At 41.1% G+C, this 21809-nt stretch overlaps 4 protein-coding genes across 4 annotated transcripts in view; all 4 read right to left on the reverse strand.

Moving 5' to 3' along the window:
• Positions 1 to 21809, reverse strand: part of brwd1 (bromodomain and WD repeat domain containing 1) — a 1114631-nt gene that overhangs the window by 200403 nt on the left and 892419 nt on the right. The gene's annotated exons all lie outside the window — the stretch shown is intronic.
• phkg1a (phosphorylase kinase, gamma 1a (muscle)) overlaps positions 1 to 21809 on the reverse strand; it is an 831529-nt gene that overhangs the window by 67772 nt on the left and 741948 nt on the right. The gene's annotated exons all lie outside the window — the stretch shown is intronic.
• On the reverse strand, positions 1362 to 19180 carry LOC147833565 (uncharacterized; the record flags this gene model as incomplete). The annotated part of the gene is made up of 9 exons (XM_088651203.1): positions 1362 to 3125; positions 3169 to 5226; positions 5285 to 6735; positions 6774 to 9577; positions 9616 to 10626; positions 10664 to 16131; positions 16181 to 17632; positions 17671 to 18018; positions 18614 to 19180. Coding segments are annotated over 9 exons (15537 nt in total), but the record flags the coding sequence as incomplete, so codon positions are not given.
• On the reverse strand, positions 19156 to 21708 carry LOC147840494 (uncharacterized; the record flags this gene model as incomplete). The annotated part of the gene is made up of 4 exons (XM_088651205.1): positions 19156 to 19289; positions 19571 to 19930; positions 19971 to 20982; positions 21315 to 21708. Coding segments are annotated over 4 exons (1869 nt in total), but the record flags the coding sequence as incomplete, so codon positions are not given.

Below are 21809 nucleotides of genomic sequence, written 5' to 3' on the forward strand. Positions count from 1 at the left end.
CACCCATTGATCCATCTATCCATCCATCTAAATGTCCATTCATTCATCCATCTATCTTTCGGTTTGTCTATCCATCCATCCATTTATTTCACTGTTGTCTAATCAGTGTTAAATCTGACAATAATTGTGAATCTTAAATAAAAAAATAATCAAAAATGGTCTCCTTCCAGCTGCACCATTATGTTCAGAATGACCTTATTTAACGTGTGTGTGTTTGTGTGTGTGTGTGTGTGTGTGTGTGTGTGTGTGTGTGTGTGTGTGTGTGTGTGTGTGTGTGTGTGTGTGTGTGTGTGTGTGTTCATTGCTGCTGTGGGCACTCATTGATAAACACCTAGTTGTGTAACTGTGTGTGGCAGGGACGTTGTCAGCAAAAATACACTATTCAGGAGCCACTGCAGCAGCTCACATGCAGGACCTTGTGACCAGAAGCCTCTCTCTCTTTCCACACACACACACACACACACACACACACACACACACACACACAAGCACAAACACACATAAACAAAACAAGATTATTAAAGTTTGGCAATTGAGTTTGTTTTTATTGTGAGACTAATTATTTTTATTTCAACATTTGCCCTAATTTCAGCTTATTTCATGTTTTAGATTTTGTATCGAGAGCACCTTTCTGTTTAGGTTTTTATATATTTAGTTTCTGTTTTAACTTTAATAATTATAGTTTAGAAGAGTTAACGGAACACTCCAGTAGAAACCTTAGTAAACTAATAATTATAAATGAATAATATTAATTTATAAACTTTAATGTATAAAAGTACACGTTATGACGAACAGACAAACTTCTACAGATTCAAGATAATATACAGTTAAAGATGCAGAAAGAAAATATCTATCCATCCATCCATCTATCTGTCCATTTTTCTATCAGTCCATCCATTCATTTGTCTATCCATTCATCTATATATCTGTTAATCTATCCATCCTTCTGTATGTTTGTCTATCCAGCCGTCCTTCCATTTGTCTATTTGTTTGTCCATTCATCCATCCAACTTTCTGTTAGCCCATCTGTCCATTTTTCTGTCCATCCATAAATCCATCCATCCATTTGGTCATCCATCCAACCATCTATCTGACTATTCATTTGTCTGTCCATTTGTCCTTTCGTCTATCTGTCTGTCCATCCATCTGTTTGTCCACCAATCCATCCACCCAGGTTTCCGTCTATCCTTCCTTTCATTTACTCACCCATCCATCTGTCCACCCACCCACCAATCTATCTGTTTATCCATCCATCTTTATACATATTTAGATATTGAAACTGTGCTATATATATATATATATATATATATATATATATATATATATATATATATATATATATATATATATATATAGGCATGTACACATGGTCAAAACAATCTGCTGCTGTTCAAACCGAGTATAAGAATGACAAAGAAAGGTGATTAAAGTGACTTTCAACATGGCATGGTTGGTGCCAGACGGTCTGGTCTGAGTATTACAGAAACTACTGATGTACTGGGATTTTCCTGCACAACCATCTCTAGAAAATGATCAGAAAAAGAGAAAATGTCCAGTGAGCGGCAGTTCTGTGGGCGCAAATGCATTGTTTATTGTGGAGATCAGAGGAGAATGGTCAGACTGGTTCAAGCCGATAGAAAGGTAACAGTAACTCAAACCACCACTCGTTACAACCGAGGTCTGCAGAAGAGCATCTCTGAACACACAACACGTCTAACCTTGAAGCAGATGGGCTACAGCAGCAGAAGACCACACCGGGTGCCACTCCTGTCAGCTAAGAACAGGAAACTGAGAATACAATTCACACAGGCTCACGAAAATTGGACAATAGAAGATTGGAGAAACGTTGCCTGGTCTGATGAGCACGGCACTCTGCCTCTCTGTGGCACGGCAGAAATATGAACAGTGTCCTGAGTCGTGGCTGGGGGCAGCTGACTTGCAGCGCCGGTGTGTACCCTGATAGAAACCCATAGATATATACACTAGAAATCGCATAGGGACCCTGAGCATGCGTCAATAGCGCCGCCACATTGGTACAGGGCTCCCAGGACAATTGTCATTCAACCGCACTAGTCAAGACAGTGTTATTACGTGAAGATGCAGGACTTTAGCGCTGTATACGGGTGTAGTAACAAGCAAACAAAGAAAACAAAGCACAAAGGCAAAACATTTCATAGGTAATATTAAGTTTTTTTCTGTTTTTGTATGTTCTGAACTTTTGTGCTAATCAGGTAACGTTATTGATGATAACAGTCACTTACTGCATTCACCATACGGCAAAGCAGCTCCAACTCGCACCAAACACTCGGCTTATGCTAGTTTTGTTGGATAAAATCAGCAAACAATGCAAAAGAAATATGACAACGAGATGCTGCGCTGCCAGAAACTTGTATTATTGTCGGCTAACGTTGGTGAAAGAGTCGTTCGATTAGATAAAATTTAACAGGGAGGGTGAATAGTACATTTCTGTACACACAAACACAAGCTTTTTGTCAGAAATGCCCGTGCGGTCACTGATCCATCAATGTAGAAAAGTGATGTAAAATTATAATTTTCGTAATTAGAAAAAAAAAATTACATACTAACATCCAGGAAAACTCCAGATCATAGATATATGTGTATATGTGTATATCTCTGGCTTTGGATGATCACAGTCCTCCACTGTACATTGGTCCCACATTCATTTCAAAGGAGCGCTACCCTGTAGCAAGATGGCGGCGCTATTGACGCATTCTGTCCAATAGACATCAATAGGTCAGGCGATATCTAGTGTATATATCTATGCCACCAACCCTTCCTCTTGGAAGGATTTTTAAAAAAAATTTCCCACCACCACCCCTTCCTCCTGGAAGGACTTTTTTTTTTCTTTTTTCCCACCACCACCCCTTCCTCCTGGAAGGACTTTTTTTCTTTTTGTAAATTTTTTTCCCACCACCACCCCTTCCTCCTGGAAGGACTTTTTTTTTCTTTTTTTCCCACCACCACCCCTTCCTCCTGGAAGGACTTTTTTTTCTTTTTTCCCACCACCACCCCTTCCTCCTGGAAGGACTTTTTTTTCTTTTTTTCCCACCACCACCCCTTCCTCCTGGAAGGACTTTTTTTTTCTTTTTTTCCCACCACCACCCCTTCCTCTTGGAAGGACTTTTTTTAATTTTTCCCCACCACCACCCCTTCCTCTTGGAAGGACTTTTTTTTTCTTTTTTTCCCACCACCACCCCTTCCTCCTGGAAGGACTTTTTTTCTTTTTATTTTCTTTTTTCCCACCACCACCCCTTCCTCCTGGAAGGATTTTTTTTCTTTTTTTCCCAACACCACCCCTTCCTCCTGGAAGGACTTTTTTTCTTTTTTTTCTTTTTTTTCGCCACCACCACCCCTTCCTCCTGGAAGGACTTTTTTTTCTTTTTTTCCCACCACCACCCCTTCCTCCTGGAAGGACTTTATTTTTCTTTTTTTCCCACCACCACCCCTTCCTCCTGGAAGGACTTTTTTTTTCTTTTTTTTCTTTTTTTCCCACCACCACCCCTTCCTCCTGGAAGGACTTTTTTTCTTTTTTTTTCCTTTTTTTTTCCCACCACCACCCCTTCCTCCTGGAAGGACTTTTTTTCTTTTTTTTCCACCACCACCCCTTTCTCCTGGAAGGACTTTTTTTTTCTTTTTTTTCCACCACCACCCCTTCCTCCTGGAAGGACTTTTTTTTCTTTTTTTTCCACCACCACCCCTTCCTCCTGGAAGGACTTTTTTTCTTTTTTTTCCACCACCACCCCTTCCTCCTGGAAGGACTTTTTTTCTTTTTCCCACAACCACCCCTTCCTCCTGGAAGGACTTTTTTCTTTTTTTTTTCTTTTTTCCCACCACCACCTCTTCCTCTTGGAAGGACTTTTTTTTCTTTTTATTTTCTTTTTTCCCACCACCACCTCTTCCCCCTGGAAGGACTTTTTTTTTCTTTTTTTCCCCACCACCACCCCTTCCTCCTGGAAGGACTTTTTTTCTTTTTTTTTTCTTTTTTCCCACCACCACCCCTTCCTCCTGGAAGGACTTTTTTTCTTTTTTTTTCTTTTTTCCCACCACCACCCCTTCCTCCTGGAAGGACTTTTTTTCTTTTTTTCCCACCACCACCCCTTCCTCCTGGAAGGACTTTTTTTTTCTTTTTTTTCCACCACAAACCCTTCCTCCTGGAAGGACTTTTTTTCTTTTTTTCCCACCACCACCCCTTCCTCCTGGAAGGACTTTTTGTCTTTTTTTTCTTTTTTTTCTTTTTTTTTCCACCACAAACCCTTCCTCCTGGAAGGACTTTTTTTTTTTTTTTTTGCTTTTTTCCCACCACCACCCCTTCCTCCTGGAAGGACTTTTTTTTCCTTTTTTTTCCCACCACCAACCCTTCCTCCTGGAAGGACTTTTTTTTTTTTTTGCTTTTTTCCCACCACCACCCCTTCCTCCTGGAAGGACTTTTTTTTCTTTTTTTCCCACCACCACCCCTTCCTCCTGGAAGGACTTTTTTTCTTTTTTTTTCCCACCACCACCCCTTCCTCCTGGAAGGACTTTTTTTTCTTTTTTTCCCACCACCACCCCTTCCTCCTGGAAGGACTTTTTTTCTTTTTTTTTCCCACCACCACCCCTTCCTCCTGGAAGGACTTTTTTCTTTTTTTTTTTGTTTCCCCCACCACCCCTTCCTCCTGGAAGGACTTTTTTTTCCTTTTTTTTTCCCACCACCAACCCTTCCTCCTGAAAGGACTTTTTTTTTTCTTTTTTCCACCACAAACCCTTCCTCCTGGAAGGACTTTTTTTTTTTTTTTGCTTTTTTCCCACCACCACCCCTTCCTCCTGGAAGGACTTTTTTTTCCTTTTTTTTTCCCACCACCAACCCTTCCTCCTGAAAGGACTTTTTTTTTTCTTTTTTCCACCACAAACCCTTCCTCCTGGAAGGACTTTTTTTTTCTTTTTTTTCCCACCACCACCCCTTCCTCCTGGAAGGACTTTTTTTCTTTTTTTTTCTTTTTTCCCACCACCACCCCTTCCTCCTGGAAGGACTTTTTTTCTTTTTTTTTCTTTTTTCCCACCACCACCCCTTCCTCCTGGAAGGACTTTTTTTCTTTTTTTCCCACCACCACCCCTTCCTCCTGGAAGGACTTTTTTTTTCTTTTTTTTCCACCACAAACCCTTCCTCCTGGAAGGACTTTTTTTCTTTTTTTCCCACCACCACCCCTTCCTCCTGGAAGGACTTTTTGTCTTTTTTTTCTTTTTTTTCTTTTTTTTTCCACCACAAACCCTTTTTTCCTGGAAGGACTTTTTTTTTTTTTTTTGCTTTTTTCCCACCACCACCCCTTCCTCCTGAAAGGACTTTTTTTTTTCTTTTTTTCCACCACAAACCCTTCCTCCTGGAAGGACTTTTTTTTTTTTTGCTTTTTTCCCACCACCACCCCTTCCTCCTGGAAGGACTTTTTTTTTCTTTTTTTTCCACCACCAACCCTTCCTCCTGGAAGGACTTTTTTTTCTTTTTTTCCCACCACCACCCCTTCCTCCTGGAAGGACTTTTTTTCTTTTTTTTTTCCCACCACCACCCCTTCCTCCTGGAAGGACTTTTTTTTCTTTTTTTCCCACCACCACCCCTTCGTCCTGGAAGGACTTTTTTTCTTTTTTTTTCCCACCACCACCCCTTCCTCCTGGAAGGACTTTTTTCTTTTTTTTTTTGTTTCCCCCACCACCCCTTCCTCCTGGAAGGACTTTTTTTCTTTTTTTTCCCACCACCAACCCTTCCTCCTGGAAGGACTTTTTTTCTTTTTTTTTCCCACCACCACCCCTTCCTCCTGGAAGGACTTTTTTTTTTCTTTTTTTTCCACCACCAACCCTTCCTCCTGGAAGGACTTTTTTTCTTTTTTTCCCACCACCACCCCTTCCTCCTGGAAGGACTTTTTTTTTCTTTTTTTCCCACCACCACCCCTTCCTCCTGGAAGGACTTTTTTTTCTTTTTTTTCCACCACCAACCCTTCCTCCTGGAAGGACTTTTTGTCTTTTTTTTTCTTTTTTTTTTTTTTTCCACCACAAACCCTTCCTCCTGGAAGGACTTTTTTTTTTTTTTTTTGCTTTTTTCCCACCACCACCCCTTCCTCCTGGAAGGACTTTTTTTTCCTTTTTTTTTCCCACCACCAACCCTTCCTCCTGGAAGGACTTTTTTTTTTTTTTGCTTTTTTCCCACCACCACCCCTTCCTCCTGGAAGGACTTTTTTTTTCCTTTTTTTTTCCCACCACCAACCCTTCCTCCTGGAAGGACTTTTTTTTTCTTTTTTTTCCACCACAAACCCTTCCTCCTGGAAGGACTTTTTTTTCTTTTTTTTTTCCCACCACCACCCCTTCCTCCTGGAAGGACTTTTTTTCTTTTTTTTTTTTGTTTCCCCCACCACCCCTTCCTCCTGGAAGGACTTTTTTTTCCTTTTTTTTTCACCACAAACCCTTCCTCCTGGAAGGACTTTTTTTTTTTTTTTTGCTTTTTTCCCACCACCACCCCTTCCTCCTGGAAGGACTTTTTTTTCCTTTTTTTTTGCTTTTTTCCCACCACCACCCCTTCCTCCTGGAAGGACTTTTTTTTCCTTTTTTTTTCCCACCACCAACCCTTCCTCCTGGAAGGACTTTTTTTTTTTTTTGCTTTTTTCCCACCACCACCCCTTCCTCCTGGAAGGACTTTTTTTTTCCTTTTTTTTTCCCACCACCAACCCTTCCTCCTGGAAGGACTTTTTTTTTCTTTTTTTTCCACCACAAACCCTTCCTCCTGGAAGGACTTTTTTTTCTTTTTTTTTTCCCACCACCACCCCTTCCTCCTGGAAGGACTTTTTTTCTTTTTTTTTTTGTTTCCCCCACCACCCCTTCCTCCTGGAAGGACTTTTTTTTCCTTTTTTTTTCACCACAAACCCTTCCTCCTGGAAGGACTTTTTTTTTCTTTTTTTCCCACCACCACCCCTTCCTCCTGGAAGGACTTTTTTTTTCTTTTTTTCCCACCACCACCCCTTCCTCCTGGAAGGACTTTTTGTCTTTTTTTTTCTTTTTTTTTTCCCACCACCACCCCTTCCTCCTGGAAGGGCTTTTTTTCTTTTTCTTTTCCTTTTTCCCACCACCACCCCTTCCTCCTGGAAGGACTTTTTTTTTCTTTTTTTTCCACCACAAACCCTTCCTCCTGGAAGGACTTTTTTTCTTTTTTTTCCCACCACCAACCCTTCCTCCTGGAAGGACTTTTTTTCTTTTTTTTCTTTTTTTTCGCCACCACCACCCCTTCCTCCTGGAAGAACTTTTTTTTCTTTTTTTCCCACCACCACCCCTTCCTCCTGGAAGGACTTTATTTTTCTTTTTTTCCCACCACCACCCCTTCCTCCTGGAAGGACTTTTTTTTTTCTTTTTTTTCTTTTTTCCCACCACCACCCCTTCCTCCTGGAAGGACTTTTTTTCTTTTTTTTTCCCACCACCACCCCTTCCTCCTGGAAGGACTTTATTTTTCTTTTTTTCCCACCACCACCCCTTCCTCCTGGAAGGACTTTTTTTTTTCTTTTTTTTCTTTTTTCCCACCACCACCCCTTCCTCCTGGAAGGACTTTTTTTCTTTTTTTTCCACCACCACCCCTTTCTCCTGGAAGGACTTTTTTTTTCTTTTTTTTCCACCACCACCCCTTCCTCCTGGAAGGACTTTTTTTTCTTTTTTTTCCACCACCACCCCTTCCTCCTGGAATGACTTTTTTTCTTTTTTTTCCACCACCACCCCTTCCTCCTGGAAGGACTTTTTTTCTTTTTCCCACAACCACCCCTTCCTCCTGGAAGGACTTTTTTCTTTTTTTTTTCTTTTTTCCCACCACCACCTCTTCCTCTTGGAAGGACTTTTTTTTCTTTTTATTTTCTTTTTTCCCACCACCACCTCTTCCCCCTGGAAGGACTTTTTTTCTTTTTTTTTCTTTTTTCCCACCACCACCCCTTCCTCCTGGAAGGACTTTTTTTCATTTTTTTTCTTTTTTCCCACCACCACCCCTTCCTCCTGGAAGGACTTTTTTTCTTTTTTTCCCACCACCACCCCTTCCTCCTGGAAGGACTTTTTTTTTCTTTTTTTTCCACCACAAACCCTTCCTCCTGGAAGGACTTTTTTTCTTTTTTTTCCCACCACCACCCCTTCCTCCTGGAAGGACTTTTTGTCTTTTTTTTCTTTTTTTTCTTTTTTTTTCCACCACAAACCCTTCCTCCTGGAAGGACTTTTTTTTTTGTTTTGCTTTTTTCCCACCACCACCCCTTCCTCCTGGAAGGACTTTTTTTTCCTTTTTTTTTCCCACCACCAACCCTTCCTCCTGAAAGGACTTTTTTTTTTCTTTTTTTCCACCACAAACCCTTCCTCCTGGAAGGACTTTTTTTTTTTTTTTGCTTTTTTCCCACCACCACCCCTTCCTCCTGGAAGGACTTTTTTTTTTCTTTTTTTTCCACCACCAACCCTTCCTCCTGGAAGGACTTTTTTTTCTTTTTTTCCCACCACCACCCCTTCCTCCTGGAAGGACTTTTTTTCTTTTTTTTTTTCCCACCACCACCCCTTCCTCCTGGAAGGACTTTTTTTTCTTTTTTTCCCACCACCACCCCTTCCTCCTGGAAGGACTTTTTTTCTTTTTTTTTTTGTTTCCCCCACCACCCCTTCCTCCTGGAAGGACTTTTTTTTCTTTTTTTTCCACCACAAACCCTTCCTCCTGGAAGGACTTTTTTTTTCTTTTTTTCCCACCACCACCCCTTCCTCCTGGAAGGACTTTTTTTCTTTTTTTTTCCCACCACCACCCCTTCCTCCTGGAAGGACTTTTTGTCTTTTTTTTTCTTTTTTTTTCCCACCACCACCCCTTCCTCCTGGAAGGGCTTTTTTTTCTTTTTCTTTTCCTTTTTCCCACCACCACCCCTTCCTCCTGGAAGGACTTTTTTTCTTTTTTTTCCCACCACCAACCCTTCCTCCTGGAAGGACTTTTTTTCTTTTTTTTCCCACCACCACCCCTTCCTCCTGGAAGGACTTTTTTTCTTTTTTTTTGTTTTTTCCCACCACCACCCCTTCCTCCTGGAAGGACTTTTTGTCTTTTTTTTTTCTTTTTTTTTCCCACCACCACCCCTTCCTCCTGGAAGGACTTTTTTTCTTTTTTTTCCCACCACCAACCCTTCCTCCTGGAAGGACTTTTTTTCTTTTTTTTTCCCACCACCACCCCTTCCTCCTGGAAGGACTTTTTTTTCTTTTTTTCCCAACACCACCCCTTCCTCCTGGAAGGACTTTTTTTCTTTTTTTTCTTTTTTTTCGCCACCACCACCCCTTCCTCCTGGAAGGACTTTTTTTTCTTTTTTTCCCACCACCACCCCTTCCTCCTGGAAGGACTTTATTTTTCTTTTTTTCCCACCACCACCCCTTCCTCCTGGAAGGACTTTTTTTTTTCTTTTTTTTCTTTTTTCCCACCACCACCCCTTCCTCCTGGAAGGACTTTTTTCTTTTTTTTTCCTTTTTTTTTCCCACCACCACCCCTTCCTCCTGGAAGGACTTTTTTTCTTTTTTTTCCACCACCACCCCTTTCTCCTGGAAGGACTTTTTTTTTCTTTTTTTTCCACCACCACCCCTTCCTCCTGGAAGGACTTTTTTTTCTTTTTTTTCCACCACCACCCCTTCCTCCTGGAAGGACTTTTTTTCTTTTTTTTCCACCACCACCCCTTCCTCCTGGAAGGACTTTTTTTCTTTTTCCCACAACCACCCCTTCCTCCTGGAAGGACTTTTTTCTTTTTTTTTTTCTTTTTTCCCACCACCACCTCTTCCTCTTGGAAGGACTTTTTTTTCTTTTTATTTTCTTTTTTCCCACCACCACCTCTTCCCCCTGGAAGGACTTTTTTTTTCTTTTTTTTCCCACCACCACCCCTTCCTCCTGGAAGGACTTTTTTTCTTTTTTTTTTCTTTTTTCCCACCACCACCCCTTCCTCCTGGAAGGACTTTTTTTCTTTTTTTTTCTTTTTTCCCACCACCACCCCTTCCTCCTGGAAGGACTTTTTTTCTTTTTTTCCCACCACCACCCCTTCCTCCTGGAAGGACTTTTTTTTTCTTTTTTTTCCACCACAAACCCTTCCTCCTGGAAGGACTTTTTTTCTTTTTTTCCCACCACCACCCCTTCCTCCTGGAAGGACTTTTTGTCTTTTTTTTCTTTTTTTTCTTTTTTTTTCCACCACAAACCCTTCCTCCTGGAAGGACTTTTTTTTCCTTTTTTTTCCCACCACCAACCCTTCCTCCTGAAAGGACTTTTTTTTTTCTTTTTTTCCACCACAAACCCTTCCTCCTGGAAGGACTTTTTTTCTTTTTTTTTCTTTTTTCCCACCACCACCCCTTCCTCCTGGAAGGACTTTTTTTCTTTTTTTCCCACCACCACCCCTTCCTCCTGGAAGGACTTTTTTTTTCTTTTTTTTCCACCACAAACCCTTCCTCCTGGAAGGACTTTTTTTCTTTTTTTCCCACCACCACCCCTTCCTCCTGGAAGGACTTTTTGTCTTTTTTTTCTTTTTTTTCTTTTTTTTCCCACCACCACCCCTTCCTCCTGGAAGGACTTTTTTTTCCTTTTTTTTCCCACCACCAACCCTTCCTCCTGAAAGGACTTTTTTTTTTCTTTTTTTCCACCACAAACCCTTCCTCCTGGAAGGACTTTTTTTTCTTTTTTTCCCACCACCACCCCTTCCTCCTGGAAGGACTTTTTTTCTTTTTTTTTCCCACCACCACCCCTTCCTCCTGGAAGGACTTTTTTTTCTTTTTTTCCCACCACCACCCCTTCCTCCTGGAAGGACTTTTTTTTTCTTTTTTTCCCACCACCACCCCTTCCTCCTGGAAGGACTTTTTTTCTTTTTTTTTTTGTTTCCCCCACCACCCCTTCCTCCTGGAAGGACTTTTTTTTTCTTTTTTTTCCACCACAAACCCTTCCTCCTGGAAGGACTTTTTTTTTCTTTTTTTCCCACCACCACCCCTTCCTCCTGGAAGGACTTTTTTTCTTTTTTTTTCCCACCACCACCCCTTCCTCCTGGAAGGACTTTTTTCTTTTTTTTTTTGTTTCCCCCACCACCCCTTCCTCCTGGAAGGACTTTTTTTTCCTTTTTTTTTCCCACCACCAACCCTTCCTCCTGAAAGGACTTTTTTTTTTCTTTTTTCCACCACAAACCCTTCCTCCTGGAAGGACTTTTTTTTTCTTTTTTTTCCCACCACCACCCCTTCCTCCTGGAAGGACTTTTTTTCTTTTTTTTTTCTTTTTTCCCACCACCACCCCTTCCTCCTGGAAGGACTTTTTTTCTTTTTTTTTCTTTTTTCCCACCACCACCCCTTCCTCCTGGAAGGACTTTTTTTCTTTTTTTCCCACCACCACCCCTTCCTCCTGGAAGGACTTTTTTTTTCTTTTTTTTCCACCACAAACCCTTCCTCCTGGAAGGACTTTTTTTCTTTTTTTCCCACCACCACCCCTTCCTCCTGGAAGGACTTTTTGTCTTTTTTTTCTTTTTTTTCTTTTTTTTTCCACCACAAACCCTTCCTCCTGGAAGGACTTTTTTTTTTTTTTTGCTTTTTTCCCACCACCACCCCTTCCTCCTGAAAGGACTTTTTTTTTTCTTTTTTTCCACCACAAACCCTTCCTCCTGGAAGGACTTTTTTTTTTTTTGCTTTTTTCCCACCACCACCCCTTCCTCCTGGAAGGACTTTTTTTTTTCTTTTTTTTCCACCACCAACCCTTCCTCCTGGAAGGACTTTTTTTTCTTTTTTTCCCACCACCACCCCTTCCTCCTGGAAGGACTTTTTTTCTTTTTTTTTTTCCCACCACCACCCCTTCCTCCTGGAAGGACTTTTTTTTCTTTTTTTCCCACCACCACCCCTTCCTCCTGGAAGGACTTTTTTTCTTTTTTTTTCCCACCACCACCCCTTCCTCCTGGAAGGACTTTTTTCTTTTTTTTTTTGTTTCCCCCACCACCCCTTCCTCCTGGAAGGACTTTTTTTCTTTTTTTTCCCACCACCAACCCTTCCTCCTGGAAGGACTTTTTTTCTTTTTTTTTCCCACCACCACCCCTTCCTCCTGGAAGGACTTTTTTTTTTCTTTTTTTTCCACCACCAACCCTTCCTCCTGGAAGGACTTTTTTTTTCTTTTTTTCCCACCACCACCCCTTCCTCCTGGAAGGACTTTTTTTCTTTTTTTTTTTCCCACCACCACCCCTTCCTCCTGGAAGGACTTTTTTTTCTTTTTTTCCCACCACCACCCCTTCCTCCTGGAAGGACTTTTTTTTCTTTTTTTTCCACCACCAACCCTTCCTCCTGGAAGGACTTTTTGTCTTTTTTTTTCTTTTTTTTTTTTTTTTCCACCACAAACCCTTCCTCCTGGAAGGACTTTTTTTTTTTTTTTGCTTTTTTCCCACCACCACCCCTTCCTCCTGGAAGGACTTTTTTTTTCTTTTTTTTCCACCACAAACCCTTCCTCCTGGAAGGACTTTTTTTTCTTTTTTTTTTTCCCACCACCACCCCTTCCTCCTGGAAGGACTTTTTTTCTTTTTTTTTTTGTTTCCCCCACCACCCCTTCCTCCTGGAAGGACTTTTTTTTCCTTTTTTTTTCACCACAAACCCTTCCTCCTGGAAGGACTTTTTTTTTCTTTTTTTCCCACCACCACCCCTTCCTCCTGGAAGGACTTTTTTTTTCTTTTTTTCCCACCACCACCCCTTCCTCCTGGAAGGACTTTTTGTCTTTTTTTTTCTTTTTTTTTTCCCACCACCACCCCTTCCTCCTGGAAGGGCTTTTTTTTCTTTTTCTTTTCCTTTTTCCCACCACCACCCCTTCCTCCTGGAAGGACTTTTTTTTTCTTTTTTTTCCACCACAAACCCTTCCTCCTGGAAGGACTTTTTTTCTTTTTTTCCCACCACCAACCCTTCCTCCTGGAAGGACTTTTTTTCTTTTTTTTCTTTTTTTTCGCCACCACCACCCCTTCCTCCTGGAAGAACTTTTTTTTCTTTTTTTCCCACCACCACCCCTTCCTCCTGGAAGGACTTTATTTTTCTTTTTTTCCCACCACCACCCCTTCCTCCTGGAAGGACTTTTTTTTTTCTTTTTTTTCTTTTTTCCCACCACCACCCCTTCCTCCTGGAAGGACTTTTTTTCTTTTTTTTTTCTTTTTTTTTCCCACCACCACCCCTTCCTCCTGGAAGGACTTTTTTTCTTTTTTTTCCACCACCACCCCTTTCTCCTGGAAGGACTTTTTTTTTCTTTTTTTTCCACCACCACCCCTTCCTCCTGGAAGGACTTTTTTTTCTTTTTTTTCCACCACCACCCCTTCCTCCTGGAAGGACTTTTTTTCTTTTTTTTCCACCACCACCCCTTCCTCCTGGAAGGACTTTTTTTCTTTTTCCCACAACCACCCCTTCCTCCTGGAAGGACTTTTTTCTTTTTTTTTTCTTTTTTCCCACCACCACCTCTTCCTCTTGGAAGGACTTTTTTTTCTTTTTATTTTCTTTTTTCCCACCACCACCTCTTCCCCCTGGAAGGACTTTTTTTCTTTTTTTTTCTTTTTTCCCACCACCACCCCTTCCTCCTGGAAGGACTTTTTTTCTTTTTTTCCCACCACCACCCCTTCCTCCTGGAAGGACTTTTTTTTTCTTTTTTTTCCACCACAAACCCTTCCTCCTGGAAGGACTTTTTTCTTTTTTTTTTCTTTTTTCCCACCACCACCTCTTCCTCTTGGAAGGACTTTTTTTTCTTTTTATTTTCTTTTTTCCCACCACCACCTCTTCCCCCTGGAAGGACTTTTTTTCTTTTTTTTTCTTTTTTCCCACCACCACCCCTTCCTCCTGGAAGGACTTTTTTTCTTTTTTTTTCTTTTTTCCCACCACCACCCCTTCCTCCTGGAAGGACTTTTTTTCTTTTTTTCCCACCACCACCCCTTCCTCCTGGAAGGACTTTTTTTTTCTTTTTTTTCCACCACAAACCCTTCCTCCTGGAAGGACTTTTTTTCTTTTTTTCCCACCACCACCCCTTCCTCCTGGAAGGACTTTTTTTTCTTTTTTTTCCACCACCACCCCTTCCTCCTGGAAGGACTTTTTTTCTTTTTTTCCCACCACCACCCCTTCCTCCTGGAAGGACTTTTTGTCTTTTTTTTCTTTTTTTTTCTTTTTTTTTCCACCACAAACCCTTCCTCCTGGAAGGACTTTTTTTTTTTTTTTGCTTTTTTCCCACCACCACCCCTTCCTCCTGGAAGGACTTTTTTTTCCTTTTTTTTCCCACCACCAACCCTTCCTCCTGAAAGGACTTTTTTTTTTCTTTTTTTCCACCACAAACCCTTCCTCCTGGAAGGACTTTTTTTTTTTTTTTGCTTTTTTCCCACCACCACCCCTTCCTCCTGGAAGGACTTTTTTTTTCTTTTTTTTCCACCACCAACCCTTCCTCCTGGAAGGACTTTTTTTTTCTTTTTTTCCCACCACCACCCCTTCCTCCTGGAAGGACTTTTTTTCTTTTTTTTTTTCCCACCACCACCCCTTCCTCCTGGAAGGACTTTTTTTTCTTTTTTTCCCACCACCACCCCTTCCTCCTGGAAGGACTTTTTTTCTTTTTTTTTTTGTTTCCCCCACCACCCCTTCCTCCTGGAAGGACTTTTTTTTCTTTTTTTTCCACCACAAACCCTTCCTCCTGGAAGGACTTTTTTTCTTTTTTTTTCCCACCACCACCCCTTCCTCCTGGAAGGACTTTTTGTCTTTTTTTTTCTTTTTTTTTCCCACCACCACCCCTTCCTCCTGGAAGGGCTTTTTTTTCTTTTTCTTTTCCTTTTTCCCACCACCACCCCTTCCTCCTGGAAGGACTTTTTTTCTTTTTTTTCCCACCACCAACCCTTCCTCCTGGAAGGACTTTTTTTCTTTTTTTTCCCACCACCACCCCTTCCTCCTGGAAGGACTTTTTTTCTTTTTTTTTGTTTTTTCCCACCACCACCCCTTCCTCCTGGAAGGACTTTTTGTCTTTTTTTTTTCTTTTTTTTTTCCCACCACCACCCCTTCCTCCTGGAAGGACTTTTTTCTTTTTTTTTTTGTTTCCCCCACCACCCCTTCCTCCTGGAAGGACTTTTTTTCTTTTTTTTCCCACCACCAACCCTTCCTCCTGGAAGGACTTTTGTTCTTTTTTTTTCCCACCACCACCCCTTCCTCCTGGAAGGACTTTTTTTTTCTTTTTTTTCCACCACAAACCCTTCCTCCTGGAAGGACTTTTTTTCTTTTTTTCCCACCACCACCCCTTCCTCCTGGAAGGACTTTTTTTTTTCTTTTTTTCCCACCACCACCCCTTCCTCCTGGAAGGACTTTTTTTTCTTTTTTTTCCACCACCAACCCTTCCTCCTGGAAGGACTTTTTGTCTTTTTTTTTCTTTTTTTTTTTTGTTTCCCCCACCACCCCTTCCTCCTGGAAGGACTTTTTTTTTTTTTTTGCTTTTTTCCCACCACCACCCCTTCCTCCTGGAAGGACTTTTTTTTCCTTTTTTTTTCCCACCACCAACCCTTCCTCCTGAAAGGACTTTTTTTTTTCTTTTTTCCACCACAAACCCTTCCTCCTGGAAGGACTTTTTTTTTTTTTTGCTTTTTTCCCACCACCACCCCTTCCTCCTGGAAGGACTTTTTTTTTTCTTTTTTTTCCACCACAAACCCTTCCTCCTGGAAGGACTTTTTTTTCTTTTTTTTTTCCCACCACCACCCCTTCCTCCTGGAAGGACTTTTTTTCTTTTTTTTTTTGTTTCCCCCACCACCCCTTCCTCCTGGAAGGACTTTTTTTTCCTTTTTTTTTCACCACAAACCCTTCCTCCTGGAAGGACTTTTTTTTTCTTTTTTTCCCACCACCACCCCTTCCTCCTGGAAGGACTTTTTTTTTCTTTTTTTCCCACCACCACCCCTTCCTCCTGGAAGGACTTTTTGTCTTTTTTTTTCTTTTTTTTTTCCCACTACCACCCCTTCCTCCTGGAAGGGCTTTTTTTTCTTTTTCTTTTCCTTTTTCCCACCACCACCCCTTCCTCCTGGAAGGACTTTTTTTTTCTTTTTTTTCCACCACAAACCCTTCCTCCTGGAAGGACTTTTTTTCTTTTTTTTCCCACCACCAACCCTTCCTCCTGGAAGGACTTTTTTTCTTTTTTTTCTTTTTTTTCGCCACCACCACCCCTTCCTCCTGGAAGAACTTTTTTTTCTTTTTTTCCCACCACCACCCCTTCCTCCTGGAAGGACTTTATTTTTCTTTTTTTCCCACCACCACCCCTTCCTCCTGGAAGGACTTTTTTTTTTCTTTTTTTTCTTTTTTCCCACCACCACCCCTTCCTCCTGGAAGGACTTTTTTTCTTTTTTTTTTCTTTTTTTTTCCCACCACCACCCCTTCCTCCTGGAAGGACTTTTTTTCTTTTTTTTCCACCACCACCCCTTTCTTCTGGAAGGACTTTTTTTTTCTTTTTTTTCCACCACCACCCCTTCCTCCTGGAAGGACTTTTTTTTCTTTTTTTTCCACCACCACCCCTTCCTCCTGGAAGGACTTTTTTTCTTTTTTTTCCACCACCACCCCTTCCTCCTGGAAGGACTTTTTTTCTTTTTCCCACAACCACCCCTTCCTCCTGGAAGGACTTTTTTCTTTTTTTTTTTCTTTTTTCCCACCACCACCTCTTCCTCTTGGAAGGACTTTTTTTTCTTTTTATTTTCTTTTTTCCCACCACCACCTCTTCCCCCTGGAAGGACTTTTTTTCTTTTTTTTTTCTTTTTTCCCACCACCACCCCTTCCTCCTGGAAGGACTTTTTTTCTTTTTTTCGCCACCACCACCCCTTCCTCCTGGAAGGACTTTTTTTTTCTTTTTTTTCCACCACAAACCCTTCCTCCTGGAAGGACTTTTTTTCTTTTTTTCCCACCACCACCCCTTCCTCCTGGAAGGACTTTTTGTCTTTTTTTTCTTTTTTTTCTTTTTTTTTCCACCACAAACCCTTCCTCCTGGAAGGACTTTTTTTTTTTTTTGCTTTTTTCCCACCACCACCCCTTCCTCCTGGAAGGACTTTTTTTTCCTTTTTTTTTCCCACCACCAACCCTTCCTCCTGAAAGGACTTTTTTTTTTCTTTTTTCCCACCACCACCCCTTCCTCCTGGAAGGACTTTTTTTTTTCTTTTTTTTCCACCACCAACCCTTCCTCCTGGAAGGACTTTTTTTTCTTTTTTTCCCACCACCACCCCTTCCTCCTGGAAGGACTTTTTTTCTTTTTTTTTTTCCCACCACCACCCCTTCCTCCTGGAAGGACTTTTTTTTCTTTTTTTCCCACCACCACCCCTTCCTCCTGGAAGGACTTTTTTTCTTTTTTTTTTTGTTTCCCCCACCACCCCTTCCTCCTGGAAGGACTTTTTTTTCTTTTTTTTCCACCACAAACCCTTCCTCCTGGAAGGACTTTTTTTTTCTTTTTTTCCCACCACCACCCCTTCCTCCTGGAAGGACTTTTTTTCTTTTTTTTTCCCACCACCACCCCTTCCTCCTGGAAGGACTTTTTGTCTTTTTTTTTCTTTTTTTTTCCCACCACCACCCCTTCCTCCTGGAAGGGCTTTTTTTTCTTTTTCTTTTCCTTTTTCCCACCACCACCCCTTCCTCCTGGAAGGACTTTTTTTTTCTTTTTTTTCCACCACAAACCCTTCCTCCTGGAAGGACTTTTTTTCTTTTTTTTCCCACCACCAACCCTTCCTCCTGGAAGGACTTTTTTTCTTTTTTTTTGTTTTTTCCCACCACCACCCCTTCCTCCTGGAAGGACTTTTTTTCTTTTTTTTCTTTTTTTTTCCCACCACCACCCCTTCCTCCTGGAAGGACTTTTTTTCTTTTTTTTCCCACCACCAACCCTTCCTCCTGGAAGGACTTTTTTTCTTTTTTTTTCCCACCACCACCCCTTCCTCCTGGAAGGACTTTTTTTTTCTTTTTTTTCCACCACCACCCCTTCCTCCTGGAAGGACTTTTTTTCTTTTTTCCCACCACCACCCCTTCCTCCTGGAAGGACTTTTTTTTCTTTTTGTTTTCTTTTTTCGCACCACCACCCCTTCCTCCTGGAAGAACTTTTTTTTCTTTTTATTTTCTTTTTTCGCACCACCACCCCTTCCTCTTGGAAGGACTTTTTTTTCTTTTTTCCCACCACCACCCTTTCCTCCTGGAAGGACTTTATTTTTCTTTTTCTTCTTTTTTCCCACCACCACCCCTTCCTCCTGGAAGGACTTTTTTTCTTTTTTTTCTTTTTTCCCACCACCACTCCTTCCTCTTGGAAGGACTTTTTTTCTTTTTTTTCCACCACCACCCCTTCCTCCTGGAAGGACTTTTTTTTCCACCACCACCCCTTCCTCCTGGTAGGACTTTTTTCTTTTTTTTTCTTCTTTCCCATCACCACCCCTTCCTAATGGAAGGACTTTTTTTTTCTTTTTTTTCCCACCACCACCCCTTCCTCCTGGAAGGACTTTTTTTTTTGTTTTTTTTCCCACCACCACCCCTTCCTCCTGGAAGGACTTTTTTTTCTTTTTTTTTTTCTTTTTTTTCCACCACCACCCCTTCCTCCTGGAAGGACTTTTTTTTTTCTTTTTTTCCCACCACCAACCCTTCCTCCTGGAAGGACTTTTTTTCTTTTTTTTCCCACCACCACCCCTTCCTCCTGGAAGGACTTTTTTTCCTTTTTTTTCCCACCACCAACCCTTCCTCCTGGAAGGACTTTTTGTCTTTTTTTTTTCTTTTTTTTCCCACCACCACCCCTTCCTCCTGGAAGGACTTTTTTTTTTCTTTTTTTTTTCCACCACCACCCCTTCCTCCTGGAAGGGCTTTTTTTTCTTTTTCTTTTCCTTTTTCCCACCACCACCCCTTCCTCCTGGAAGGACTTTTTTTTTCTTTTTTTTCCACCACAAACCCTTCCTCCTGGAAGGACTTTTTTTCTTTTTTTTCCCACCACCAACCCTTCCTCCTGGAAGGACTTTTTTTCTTTTTTTTCCCACCACCACCCCTTCCTCCTGGAAGGACTTTTTTTCTTTTTTTTTCTTTTTTCCCACCACCAACCCTTCCTCCTGGAAGGACTTTTTTTCTTTTTTTTCTTTTTTTTTCCCCACCACCACCCCTTCCTCCTGGAAGGACTTTTTGTCTTTTTTTTCTTTTTTTTCCCACCACCACCCCTTCCTCCTGGAAGGGCTTTTTTTTCTTTTTATTTTCCTTTTTCCCACCACCACCCCTTCCTCCTGGAAGGACTTTTTTTCTTTTTTTTCCCACCACCACCACCCCTTCCTCCTGGAAGGACTTTTTTTTTTCTTTTTTTCCCACCACCACCCCTTCCTCCTGGAAGGACTTTTTTTTTCTTTTTTTTCCACCACAAACCCTTCCTCTTGGAAGGACTTTTTTTCTTTTTTTTTTCGCACCACCACCCCTTCCTCCTGGAAGGACTTTTTTTTTCTTTTTTTTCCACCACAAACCCTTCCTCCTGGAAGGACTTTTTTTCTTTTTTTTCCACCACCACCCCTTCCTCCTGGAAGGACTTTTTTTTCTTTTTTTTTCTTTTTTTTCCACCACCACACCTTCCTCCTGGAAGGACTTTTTTCTTTTTTCCACCACAAACCCTTCCTCCTGGAAGGACTTTTTTTTTCTTTTTTTCCCACCACCACCCCTTCCTCCTGGAAGGACTTTTTTTTTCTTTTTTTTCCACCACAAACCCTTCCTCCTGGAAGGACTTTTTTTCTTTTTTTTTTCCCACCACCACCCCTTCCTCCTGGAAGGACTTTTTTCTTTTTTTTTTTTTTTTTGTTTCCCACCACCACCCCTTCCTCCTGGAAGGACTTTTTTCTTTTTTTTTTTTTTGTTTCCCCCACCACCCCTTCCTCTTGGAAGGACTTTTTTTTCTTTTTTCTTTTCTTTTTTCCCCTCACCACCCCTTCCTCCTGGAAGGACTTTTTTTCTTTTTTTTTCCCACCACCACCCCTTCCTCTTGGAAGGACTTTTTTTTCTTTCTTTTTTTCCCACCACCACCCCTTCCACCTGGAAGGACTTTTTTTTCTTTCTTTTTTCCCCTCACCACCCCTTCCTCCTGGAAGGACTTTTTTTCTTTTTTTTCCCACCACCACCCCTTCCTCTTGGAAGGACTTTTTTTTCTTTCTTTTTTTTCCCACCACCACCCCTTCCTCCTGGAAGGACTTTTTTCTTTTTTTTTCTTTTTTTTCCCACCACCACCCCTTCCACCTGGAAGGACTTTTTTCTTCTTTACTTTTTTTTCTTTTTTCCCACCACCACCCCTTCCTCTTGGAAGGACTTTTTTTCTTTTTTTTTTCTTTTTTTTCCCACCACCACCCCTTCCTCCTGGAAGGACTTTTTTTTTCTTTTTATTTTCCTTTTTCCCACCACCACCCCTTTCTCTTGGAAGGACTTTTTTTTTCTTTTTTCCCACCACCACCCCTTCCTCCTGGAAGGACTTTTTTTCTTTTTTTTCTTTTTTCCCACCACCACCCCTTCCTCCTGGAAGGACTTTTTTCTTTTTCTTTCTTTTTTCCCACCACCACCCCTTCCTCCTGGAAGGACTTTTTTTCTTTTTTTTCTTTTTTCCCACCACCACCCCTTCCTCCTGGAAGGACTTTTTTCTTTTTCTTTCTTTTTTCCCACCACCACCCCTTCCTCCTGGAAGGACTTTTTTCTTTTTCTTTCTTTTTTCCCACCACCACCCCTTCCTCCTGGAAGGACTTTTTTTCTTTTTTTTCTTTTTTCCCACCACCACCCCTTCCTCCTGGAAGGACTTTTTTCTTTTTCTTTCTTTTTTCCCACCACCACCCCTTCCTCCTGGAAGGACTTTTTTCTTTTTCTTTCTTTTTTCCCACCACCACCCCTTCCACCTGGAAGGACTTTTTTCTTTTTTTCTTTTTTTTTCTTCTTTCCCACCACCACCCCTTCCTCTTGGAAGGACTTTTTTTCTTTTTTTTCTCCTTTTTTTCCCACCACCACCCCTTCCTCCTGGAAGGACTTTTTTCCCCCTTTCTTTATTAAATGCCCTATTTTTAATGTTATCTGACAACAATTTTCATCTGGAGAGACTTTAGTTAAAATGTTTTAAAATATGATCGTATTAAATTTGTACAGTTTTTATCAAGAGTAAACCCTAAAAAACTAAAAATATATCATCCCACTATTATTTATGTATTTTACCTTGTTTAATATTTATTGCTGTTGGTGACTTGTAATTGTTAGAATATTTTCATATCTGCAGAAAAGTGGTATTTATAAAATGCGGTTAATGTGGTTAATGTGGTTAAAATCTTTTTTTTCCCACCACCACCCCTTCCTCCTTGAAGGACTTTTTTTCTTTTTTTTCTTTTTTCCCACCACCACCCCTTCCACCTGGAAGGACTTTTTTTCTTTCTTTTTTTTCTTTTTTTCCCACCACCACCCCTTCCTCCTGGAAGGACTTTTTTTCTTTTTTTTTCTTTTTTCCCACCACCACCCCTTCCTCCTGGAAGGACTTTTTTTTTCTTTTTTTCCCACCACCACCCCTTCCTCTTGGAAGGACTTTTTTTCTTTTTTTCCCACCACCACCCCTTCCTCCTGGAAGGACTTTTTTTTCTTTTTTTTCTTTTTTCCCACCACCACCCCTTCCTCCTGGAAGGACTTTTTTTCCTCTTCCTTTATTAAATGCCCTATTTTTAATGTTATCTGACAACAATTTTTATCTGGAGAGACTTTAGTTAAAATGTTTTAAAATATGATCGTATTAAAATTGTACAGTTTTTATCAAGAGTAAACCCTGAAAAACTAAAAATATATCATCCTACTATTATTTATGTATTTCACCT

This window comes from Danio rerio, chromosome 15 (assembly GCF_052040795.2).
Source record: "Danio rerio strain M-AB ecotype USA chromosome 15, GRCz13ab, whole genome shotgun sequence".
In the NCBI taxonomy this organism is placed as follows: Eukaryota; Metazoa; Chordata; class Actinopteri; order Cypriniformes; family Danionidae; genus Danio; species Danio rerio.